At 42.8% G+C, this 12015-nt stretch overlaps 1 protein-coding gene across 1 annotated transcript; it reads right to left on the bottom strand.

Moving 5' to 3' along the window:
• Nucleotides 1–2695: 2695 nt before the first annotated feature.
• On the bottom strand, nucleotides 2696–9925 carry umodl1 (uromodulin-like 1; the record flags this gene model as incomplete). The annotated part of the gene is made up of 18 exons (XM_083665157.1): nucleotides 2696–2883; nucleotides 3080–3164; nucleotides 3489–3648; nucleotides 3817–4053; nucleotides 4306–4466; nucleotides 4599–4764; nucleotides 5030–5131; nucleotides 5216–5357; nucleotides 5546–5765; nucleotides 6021–6133; nucleotides 6417–6674; nucleotides 6866–7336; nucleotides 7501–7590; nucleotides 8028–8214; nucleotides 8320–8429; nucleotides 8603–8764; nucleotides 9063–9305; nucleotides 9868–9925. The coding sequence occupies 18 exons, from the start codon at nucleotides 9923–9925 to the stop codon at nucleotides 2696–2698; spliced, it is 3153 nt and encodes a 1050-aa protein (XP_083521283.1).
• Between the last annotated feature and the right edge of the window lie 2090 nt (nucleotides 9926–12015).

Genomic DNA, 12015 nt, shown 5'->3' with positions numbered 1-12015 from the left:
TTGTTCTATTAGTCATTAGAGATATCAGTAATTGTCCATCTAGGAGCTGTTGTCTTTACCCAGGATCAGGAGGGGAGGTGCCACACTATCTGTCACTCTCCATCAGTGAGTCAGCCATCCTGATAGAGAGCTTCTGAATTATTCAGACCCTCAAAGAGCACTTTGTTAAGACAGCGCCATCATTGAGTTCTACTGCCGCTCCTGCCCATGTTTACAATTGCTTGTTGTGTGCAGTGTTTTCGAGGTGCAAAAAGGGTACATCCTGAGCTTTAGGATACCAGGCTTATGATAGGATAGATACGTATGAAGCAATGAAGTCCATACTCTTCCCTAAGATTCCCTTATGCACTGATTTCAAAGTTCAGATTTAAATGTGCAGAGTGGAATGCTCAGAGTGAAATGGTTTGTGCTTCAGTAAGACCTCAGATTATATTCTGTTTTTGTATAAGATATCAACCCTGCCATTGGCACAACGTATGAGATACCCCTTTGCAGTAGAAGCAGAGAGCACATCCCTACATTCTCCAGTAATGATGTGGTTGAGGTGCTCAGACTGGGGCCTTGGCTTGTACATAAACAGACAATGGGCTCAGAGGAGAGAGCTGAGAGTGCTTTAATTAGTAATGACCTCTGAAGGGGCTTGTCTGGCTGCCCAGGGAGATCAGTGAACACACAGACCGTTAGCATGATAAATACTGCTGTCTGTGCTCCTGCCACAGATACAGACTGACCTGGAGAGATGGACTGGGTTGGAGGAGAAGAGGAGGGGGAAGGGAGAGAAGGAAGGAAGGAGGGATGGGACAGACGGTTCAAATTGCAACCATGATATGGATGTGACTCAGCTGCCTCTGAGAATACTGTTTATTGGATGTATAGTAGAAAGACATTACTCTTCCTCTACCCCACCTAGTCCCAAGGTCCATCTTATATGTTTGGGAATCACTCCCCAGACACCCATCTTGGTATTATAACAATGGGGGTTCTAGGGAAATTCATTGTACTGTAGCTTGGTGTTTTTGTCCTTTACTGTGTAGGTTATAAATGATCTAACACATGGTCTTAACACCAGGGAGTAAGACCCCTTCTCTCCTGATATCCCTAACAAGATAATCCAATGCCATTAAAACCAGATTAATTGCTAGAAGAATCCCCAATTACTAATTAGTTGAAGAGGAAGTATTTCTACTTAATTTGGGAGTGAAATTAAATCAACAAAATTGTATGGGTGGATTAGGGAATCAATTGTCTCTTAAATCATCAGAGGTATTTGATCAAAGAAACATATCCTCTTAATAATAATTTGAAATAATAATAATAATAACAATAATAATAATATATTTTATTTGTATAGTGCTTTTCTAAAAACTCAAAGACACTTCACAAAGAGAAAAAGAAATAAACAAAATAATAGCTAGATCAATCAAACATTAAAAGCTATTTTAAAAAGGTTGGTCGTAAGAAAGCGTTTGAAGGAGAACAGAGTGGGAGCATCCCTGATCTCCCTGGGCAGAGTATTCCAAAAGTGGGGAGCCGCGATGCAGAAGGCCCAGTCCCCCCAGGTTTTGAGCCTTAAGGTTGGTGGGCATTAAGTATAGACCTCCATTTCACCATTGCACATGGGTGTGCAAGCAATAATCTTGTAACATGTTTTGTTTTGGTGGGGGACTGTTCCTTTGATACTTTGCTTCTGATCACTGTTGCTCTCTTGTCCTCCTCTCTCCCTCCCTCCCTCCCTCCAGTACAAACTGAGGCTGCACAGGGGTGTTGCCATGGAGACGGTTTGCCAGTGAGCAGACGGGAAGGCTGAACGGGTTAATTGGGGGTGGGGTTTTGTGTGAGCCCTCATCCACACAGATGCCACACAGGTCTCCTGCCACACAGGTCTCCAGGGACTGCTTCTCATAGAAGGCCTTACAGCCTTGCTTTTCACATAATGTCTCTCGATAACAATGCAAAAAAACTAAGTCTGTTTTTGTTCCTGCAACAACATGTACGAAGTGGTCTTCTCATGCAATGACTGACAACACAACAGCATCCTCTAGTGCCTAGATCATTACAGTGCTTTAGAGGCAGAAATACTGTAGAGACGCATTCACAGCTAATTCTCCTTCATAAGAACAGAACATACAAGACCGTCCGTATGCCAAATCAGACATGTCCATTTCTTTTATATGGCTTTATTATCATGTTGATTCAGTGGAGTAGTTGAATGTTTCCTGAGAGCTCTAGGTATCGAGTTTACAACAGACAGTAGAAGGACAATAACATAAAAGACAATGTACTCACATGAATGGTGTATTTCTCAAATACCTATATAGAAAAATATCAGTAATAAACTGACTGCAGCTGAGCATAGATACTGTACATTGTCATTAGCTATACAGAGATGTAACATAGTTGTTCAACTAGTAGGCAAAAAGGTTCTTTGCATTCATATGTGTTAGGTTTAAAGTATCAATGGTGCAGTGTTGATATTATTAAATAAAAAGTGAGCATACCTCATTTCAGAGGCCTTGAGGTTTGCTAAATGAATGATTACAGCCAACAATTGTGCACAAGTTGTAGGTATTGCTCTATAATATACCCTGATTTTTTTTATCAAATGATGTCTCTATAGACCTCTTGATCACTGAAAACGAGACATATCTCTACAAAGTTTCTCAAATTGCAGGCGTTCCATTACTGGTAGAACACCCTAGGTATCAAAAACATGATAGGTGAAGTTCTCCTGTTTGGGTTTGAGGCTGAAGTTGTAGTGTCCGATCCGCTTCCTGTGATAGAAGAACAAGCAAGCTAGACTTCCAAGAAAGAGGAGAGACAGACCTATTCCCAGTAAGCTGTAGCCAACGAGACGAAGAGTATCAGCTTTCTCTTTGTTGGATCCTGTCAGAAAACATATACTAATAGATGAAGTCCTCAAAATAAACCGTTGATTACCATACTAGCTCAACATGTATGTAACTTGCTAACACTTCCTAAATGTAGTGGATGTGCATATCAAATTGTAATATCATCAGAAGTAGTCATTTAGTTTAAGCAGTACAGCCTTTCATCAATTTAATCATATTGGAGTAGTCACCTTCATCTGATCTGAAAAATGGTCCACAGGTGGCTTTTGCTGTTCCAATTGAATTGGAAAATCTCTCCGTCCGTTCAGTGCAGTCCTGAAAAATGGGAAAACTGCTTAAAGTACCAAATCAAATTAGAGCATTTTTATGAGCATCAAACACAAAACATTTTGACCCCACTACATATCTAGAGAGATTTGTGAGAGATTATTTATTTTTTACATTTGAATATAAAACAGAATGACTACCACCATGTACAACCTGTGCAGGCATGATAATGCAACCTTAAACATAATTTTATAATATATCATGTCTGAGAACTATTTTTTTACATGACTCGTGTGTGCCGTGGGGCCCTCCAGACCTTGGAGTAGAAAAAAGTGGCCCCCTTTGACACCCCTGGTCTAGATCAAAACTCACCGGCTGACAGGTGGCTGAGCCAGTTTCTATGCATATCTGAATCTGACAGTGCAAGTAGATGGCATTCAGGTTGACAAAGGAGAATATGCGCAGGGAGAGACGAGACTTGCTGGAGTTGCCATTCTGTAGAACTGTGGTGTAGGTGTGTGGGAGTGGACAGCTAAACAGAGGAGACAAAGGAGACTATCAGATTATTTGGAAAACATCTAGACAATCTTTAATGTCAATTTTCAGGAGGAATAAATACCAGTCTCAACGCTAAATTACAGCCGTCGAGACTAAAGTAATTTATTCAACATTCCAATCTACTAATCACTGAAACACAGACCTGTTCTCCAGGAACACATATGTTGTTGGTTCAGTGGGATCGCTGGTCTGGGTGGCCCAGCACTTGTTGATGACCACCTTGATCTGCTCCACAGAGGTGTTAACGCTGACCTCCACCACAACGTCCTCATCTGAGGCAAGAGTATAGTTCTGAGGGAGAGGGGAGGTCCCATTCAGGAGTTGGACAGTCACATGAAACATCCCTGATCCCATGATGGCATCTTTGATCATATTGTACCTGTTCACAAATGAATGATTAGAATATATGAGGATATATTGAAACATAATTGTAAATATTTCTGATACATACAGTATATTCTAAAACACATTGTGTGTCAATGAGAGGGAAACCCCAAGACTGTACAATGAATTGAGTACAGTTGTGTAAATTGATTCTAGGTGTAAGTCATCCATCTAGCTGTGATTGGTGGGAGTAAAACGGTGGGGGTGATGATGGCAGTGGGTAACCATGGCACCAGGCAGAGCTTACCCTGTAGGGCTGTAACCCGTGGAGATGAGGATGCTCCTCCTGTAGGTACACAAGATGGGCACCTTCAGGCGTATCGTGGGCACCCTCACAGAGCCATCAGGCCAAAGCATGGGGCTCATGGAGTTCAACAGAGTCACCTTGGCTGTGTAGTGAGTGCTGTTCTGAAATTCAAAAATCAACAGGGATTTGGGTTATTTGTTTTCCTTTTCATCAGATCGTGAAGACAGTAAAACCCTATCAGAGATTGTACTTGTTGCAACACAGGGGGGTGGTGGCACCCGCTAGGAACTCACATGTAACACCTGGGTGTCACACTCGTCCCATGCCACCGTCAGCTGGGCATGACTGCTGTTCCCGCCATTGATGCCACAGTCCCTTATGCCCAGGTACAGGGCACTGTCGATGATGTGCTCTGCCACCAACAGCTCCCTGGCCACTGTCACTGTGATGGCACTGGCCCTGCACTCCACGGTAATGGATTCAGTGTGGGACACCTGAATTGCTGTTACGAGCACGGTAGTTATTGTGGTAGCTTCAGTGATGGTCTTGGTTGTAACTGGTATAGTGGTTGAGGTTGTGACTGGAGTAGAGGATGTTATTGTAACTGGAATAGTGGCTGTAAGTGGAGTTGTGGTTCTAACTGTTTTGATGGATGTAATGGCAGGGTTGGTGATGGTTGTAACTGTATTATTGATCGTGGTTGTGGTTGCAACTGGAGTGTTACTTGTAGTTGTAACTGATGTAGTGGTTATGGTTGCAGCTGAAGCTGTGGTCATCTGGACTGGTGTAGTGATGGACATTATCTGTGTGGTTGTAGTCAAAGATGCTGTAAGGCAAAGAACATGAAAATTACAGGTAGAGAGATTCGAGTGAGAAAGTGTTAAGTTTCCTGACTGTCAGATTTCTTTGCCCACCTTGACAGGCTTGCCCAGGTCTTGTGGGGTTTGTGTCTGTGTATCCATCCAGGCAGACACAGCTGTAGGAGCCCCAGGTGTTAATGCACATTGCCCATGGGGAACAGTCCATTTCCCCTGAAGAGCACTCATCAAAGTCTGTTGGGGACAAAACACATCTGGCCTTGCATAAGTTTACACATGCAAATTTATATCACTAAATATGTTTGAAAATGCTAACAGAGAGTTAAAGTTATGCATTTATTTCCTCAAAGTATTCTGAACAATTGACTGTTAGAGTTGTTAAAGACACAATGCTATGTGAATACACAATAAAGGCAGCGTACCATTTATGCTTGTGTTGTTACTGTCCACAGTGTATATAGAACTGTTCTGCAGGGAGGCCATCAGAGCTGAGGACACATTCATGATGTCCCAAGTCTGGCTGGGTGTAAAGACAATAGTAAAGTTCACCATCACACTGCCAGGGAACAGGCCTGTGATCTGGACTCTCACATCTCCTGAGACCACCAGGACCAGGATATTAGGGGGCAGTGACAGTTGGATCTGGGACAGAAGGAGGATCATGGTTCAGTGTGGGTGATTTGATGTTCACTGTGTTTGTCTTTATGTCAGTGCTGTGTTGTGCTGAAGGAACAATGTGTTGTAGGAACTATGACTATGGGATTTCTTTTTTGCTTTTTTAAATCACTTATTCATTCCATGTTTCCATGGTGAGAGAGGAAAAATATTTTTGCCCTTAGCAAACCATTTTGAAACATGCATTTAGATGCATAGTGTAGAAGTGTAGTACCCTCCTACCTCTTCCTCAATACTACGAGTGAGATTCTGATAGGCCTGGCTATTGGGGTCCAGCAGGTCATCAGTGAAGTTCATGTTGGTCAGGCGAGCTGTTGCTCCAAGTGTCTTTGCAGCTGTAGATAGGATAGGTATTCAATCAGTACACCACTTCCCCTTGGAAAAGTTGCTTCCCAGCACCAGTAAGCACAATGTGAAAGTGCTTCTGTGATATCATTTGGTCAGTATGTTATAAATAACGGAAGGTTTCCTCTGGTCAATCCTCTGATGGCTTTGGACGGAGGCTTACTCTGGGCCACAAATCTCTGGGCCAGCAACTGGCGAAAGGTGACAAATAAAAACATTTAGAAAACAATCTGAGAGTTTACCTATAGAACACTTTCTGCCCATGGCTCTCACCTGTCTTAACATGCAGCTGTAGGCTTGTCCCCTGGCTCCCACAGGCACAGGGAGTGACAATGACATTGTAAAGAACCCCAGACTGCACTCCTGTCACCTCCCAGACTGTAAGATTTGTCTCCATGGTACGCTTGACTTCTGACCCCTGCATTAGGACCACCAGGAACATGAGCCCACTCTGGGATTGGCTAGTCCAGGACAAGCAGAAGGATGAGCCACTGACATTGGTAGTATGCAGGTTGGTGAGAGGAGTGATATCTGAGGGAGAGGGGAGACCGTTGTCAGTGTTGTAGTGATCTGTATAGACCAGCCACCTTCAACATCAAAACTCATCTTACTAACCACATCATCTTAGTTGCTTGGAATTGAGTAATGACTGTATTGGGAGCCAAAATGCTTTCAATTGTGCCTTTTACAATTTGGAAAGAATACGTGATCTGTTTACATACAGCAAGTGGATGTTGCCACACTCTGAGACACTGCCACAGTATGCTCCATGCTGGTCGCCTCTGGTCCAGAGGAGGCAGGGGGGGAGACCGCTAGGCTGGTGGTGGTGTTAATGTACTTGACTGAGGTGGAGTTACTCCAAATTGCAGTGGTTTCAGACCAGTTAGAGGTTCGGTCAGTGTCCCATGTTGTGAATGTTGGACTGATCTCAGACATGTTGCTGGTCCACCTAGTGCTGGCTCTGCCTGGGTCATGTGTAGTGGTTGGTGGAGTATGGGTAGAGTTCGGCATCGCAGTGATGAGGTCAGTGACCAGTGGGTGCTCACTGACTGTAGCTGTGGCTGTAGGGAGCTCAGTGGAGACCGTGGGCTGATAACTGGTGCTGTTGGGTGACCTCTCTGTGACCATGGTGGTGGTCACAGGGTAACCATTCAGCCCTTGACAATGATTACCAGTAGTGTTTATTGGTGCAGCTAAAAAGAAAACAGATACAAAGAAAGTAAGATTTTCATGTAGGTTTTTTCTTTTTCTAAGATGATCACACACACACACACACACACACACACACACACACACACACACACACACACACACACACACACACACAGTTTTGACAGTGGATCCCTCACAGACTTACCTTGACAGTGTACCCCTGTGTTGTTGGGGTTGCAGCTGTATGAGCCCTCTGTGTTGGTACAGTCTGTCTGAGGAGAGCAGCTACTGAGAGCTGCATAGATACATTCATCTACATCTGATGTATGTACCTAGTATGTTTCATTGGTACATGCAATACAAACTCTTGTGTGTGTCTTGTGTCCTCATGTGTCCTATGTGTCATCACGTATGTGTGTGTGTGTGTGTGTGTGTGTGTGTGTGTGTGTGTGTGTGTGTGTGTGTGTGTGTGTGTGTGTGTGTTTCTGCAATATTGTGAGTGTGTGTTAATGACCAGTTTTTCCGTTCTAACAGGAAACATCTCACAGATGAGTGTAAAGGGAAATGGAGGCTCGGGGACACTTAGTCAGCTTTTCCTGAACACAGTGTTCTCAGTAACATGAGTCAAATTCTGTCACAAAAATCACACCCACAAGAACACCCAACAAGTCTAATACACTGACAGATAGACATTACAAAACATTTCTATATGTCCCATAGTATCCCCCTTACCTTCCACTGACACTGAGGAGATTTCCTCAATGTGTTTGAGGAGCAGATGGAGCTTTGTGGTAATGTTGGACAGGAAGAGAGCTTCAGGGGAGCTAATCAGCAGAGAGGAGGAGGTTTTGAATGGACCTACAGGCCATGAGCTGATGTAGTACACAGAGACATCAGGAGAGTCCAGGGCACCAGTCACCTGTAGAACATTAAGGATAATCAAGTGATCATGGTCCTGGGTACAGTCAGACAATGACAAGACTTGATTCTTAAAGAATACTGTAAGATAAATTAGACAGCATACCATTGAGTACAATAGCCTTGTGTGGTTCAGGATTCCCCCGTCCATGGACATCAGTCGCTTGTAATCTGTTTTGACTGTTACAGTGACATTGAAACACCATACTCTGCTGCCTAAGGTAAATAGAAATAGTGATTTAGTGTATTTGTATTGTGTGATATTACATAACTGTAGTTCTAAATTAAGCTTCACTTTACCAAAAAAGATAAGCATTCATGTTAATATAATACCAATAAAGGACATGCTGATAGGTCATCAGGAAACAGATCTTGGGATCTGTACTCACTTGCAGGGCCAGGGTCAGTGCAGTTAGAGATGCCCTCTGCCTGGCAGCATTTCTGCCACCCTAGACAGTCTGTGTCCCATTCACAGCCACCGCCCCTGGGTGCCACCTCTGCCTCAGGACAGAAGCCTGGCTTGGCTGTGAACTCACCACTTCTGTTCAATGCTTTATCAATTGGGAATAAAAAACCAAATGCATAAAAGAGCACTGGGGTAACATAATGAAAACACCAGTGTCTTTGTACCACAGCCCCATCTGGTGTTCTTTGTGTAATACCGCATTAATACTGCATAAAAAGAGTCACCATGACTAGTATGTGTGATGGTGCTACATTAATTGTCATTAGAGTCCTCATTTGAGTCCTCAACAGATGACCAAACTGGAGAATATCTTCCTCAAATACATCTCCTCATTTCCTTTAATTTTCAGAGCTACCGCCAAAATAAAAGCCTACAATACTCACGTAAAGTGCAGTAGCTGCCCACTTGTTCATAGCCATCGCAGCACCTTATAACCTCCTTGGTGACACTTGTGTTTTTGGTCCGATAGGCTGTTCTGTAGAGAGTGACCTCACAGGTCTTCCAGGGCAGCCAGCCTCCACAGAGTCTCCTCTCTGTGTAGGGGGTCTTATAGGACAACACTCTACTCACCACCGTGGTCTCATGTCCAGTGCACAGATGATAGCTGGACATAGACAGGTCATACCCTGAAAATAAAGTTATTTGGAAAGAAATCTATAAACCTCCATGATTTTATGATTGAGCTCTAAAAGGCAAATGGTTTGGATATTTCAAGCAGTTACAAATACACACTATTTCATGTTTGCATAATTAATTGACTGGAATGTACAAATCAAACAACAAACAACAAACAAGGTTACTTCTGCCTCAACCAGATCAGAGATTTAGCCAATGGTCCGCCTATAGGTTTAACCATGGTCATATATTTGATTTTCTTACTAATAATGAAATATTACCGTCTCTTGTTTATCTGTATAAAGACAAAACATTGGTGAAGACACGACAGCAGAAGCAGTAGAGCATCCACAGTATCATAAATTATTCATCATATCACTATGATTTAATCTGCTGATTCGCCTACCTTCAAACAAGGTATTGTGTCCCCTACAGATACCCAGGAAGACCACGGCCAGCCATGGAGAGAACATCCAACTCATCTTGAATATATCTGATACCCCACTTTTTCAATGACCATCCTGCACATGCATTTTCAGAACTAATGTGTTGGGAACTGTACTCAGTGCTCACCCTCTGTGACCCACTCCTCTCCTCCTCCTCCGTTCCCAGAGTCCCCAGTGTACCACATTGTGACACCTGTAGAATAATATTACTGTTAATGGAGGGAGTATATGCCTGTATCTATGCACATGGCTGTAGTCATTATAGTCAAAGTCTTCCCTTTTAATGCATTTAAGAATGTCTCTTGGTTTTATCACCAATAATTTTGTTATTCAATTTTGAATAATGTATTTGGAGTAATTTATGCATCCTAGTCTGTTGGATGTGTGAATTATGACTCATTATAGCCAGTTATATCCAGTTATCAGTTATGGCCAGGACCAAAAAGAGGCAGTAGGGCCTTGTACACAATGCTTTTTGTGTACCAGTTGTGTCAGGACTGGGCTCTGTCAGTGCCAGCAAACAACATGTTTGTGAAGCCAGAGGGGTAGAGGTGAACGCTGGGAAGAGCTGCAGTGACTGTCCCAGGTGACTTGGTTTCCACTCAGGTAACCATGGCAGAGTTTGCTCTGATCTCCTCACTCACAACCTCCGGCAGGCATTAGCATCGAGGGAGAGAGAGAGAGAGAGAGAGAGAGAGAGAGAGAGAGAGAGAGAGAGATGAGAGGTGGTGTGAGAGTCTCCACATCACTGTGCTCCATCCTGAGTCTCACTCTACCTTATAGGGTAACAGACTATTCATGAATCGATTATCGGTTGAAACGATGAATCGGTTATTCATTGATCTTCTGTTAGTTTGTTTTGGGACTATACTTTCTAAGAGAGAACATTTTACTTGTGGACTTTTTGAAATGCTTGTGTTTGTTTGTGGTTTATCCTAAATGACTGAAAATGCAAGAGCTTATTTTTCACCCCTCAATTGATTTAAAATATCTCTATCTCTCTCGATTCACTTATCACAGCATACTCATTCTAGGCATTTGACACAACGCCTGGGGGATCTTCTACATATCTAATGTGGTGTGAAAATGAGTCCAATTAAAAAAGCTTCAGTAATAGGGATTAATGATGTAGACCTATTGAAGTACCCAGCCATGCAGGCTGTGCTGCTGGGAGGTGCTCAGTGAAGAGGAGTGCTAAAACCTGAGTGACACAAAACAAACATCATGTGAGTTACAGTTAAACAACCACTAGGTCTCACCTGACAGCAGCATCATGGTCATAGTGTTCCAAGACACAATACAGTCCTTATAGCCATACACAGATCATATGTATAGATGGACTTACTCTTAAACAACAGTGGTTGGGTCACATGGTTGCCAGGTACCTGAAAGCTTTCCAGGATGAGGCTAGTTGGCCAGGTAAACAGAGCAACAGGTTTCCCCTGGGCAACAGTAATGAGATTGAGCAGACGTATAGTGACATGTCTTTATAATGATATCAGTTTAATTAGTTTCAGTGGGATTTTTTTTAAAAGTGGGTACATAACCTATAACCTTATATATCTATTGTTTTCACAAATAGTCAAAATTATTTGTGAACTAAATGATTATGTAGAACCAATTCAATGAAATACATTCTTAAAGAATAGAGATTAATCACAGTATTGTCAATAGAATATTGAGTGTTTGCATAACTGAGACTCTTTTGTTGTATGGATAAGAGGGTATTTCATGTCCATATTCTTCCAATGAAATTTTATTTCTCAGAATGAAAAAAATAACCTGTCCCTTTAAGCTGGTCTCTCATAAATTCTGCCTGTCACGCACGCCCACAGTATATAAACAGCCTATCAGAGCGCAGTGCACGTGACGAGCGTTCTATGCGATGACCTCATCCCTGGAGTGGGATGACGTCAAATTCAAGATGGATGGAATCACGACTACCACACACTCAACAGAATTCTGATATAAAGTCTTCTTAGGGTGCTCCGTCGGAATAGGAATAGCACTCAAGGGTAAGTTTAGGTAGCCACAAAACTACTTTGATTGAGATTATCTGACGGTAGTGCCTTGTATTGTGAATCTTGTTTGGGGAAAAGCTTTTTCTCCTGACGTAACTCGGCGGGGGTTTCTCATTCTTTCCTAAAAAACCTCACAAGCAACTGCCCTGTGTTTGCTTGTAAATGCTGCGTCTGCGCTGGCGAAATAAGAGGACAGGAGCGGGTGTGTGCGCACGCTCAATGACCACTTTCTTACTCGAGCCTGGTGTTTTGAT

Source organism: Argentina silus (genome assembly GCF_951799395.1).
Source record: "Argentina silus genome assembly, chromosome: 2".
Lineage (NCBI taxonomy): Eukaryota > Metazoa > Chordata > Actinopteri > Argentiniformes > Argentinidae > Argentina > Argentina silus.
The sequence above is the reverse complement of the archived record's forward strand: the minus strand, read 5'-3'. Positions and strand labels throughout refer to the sequence as shown.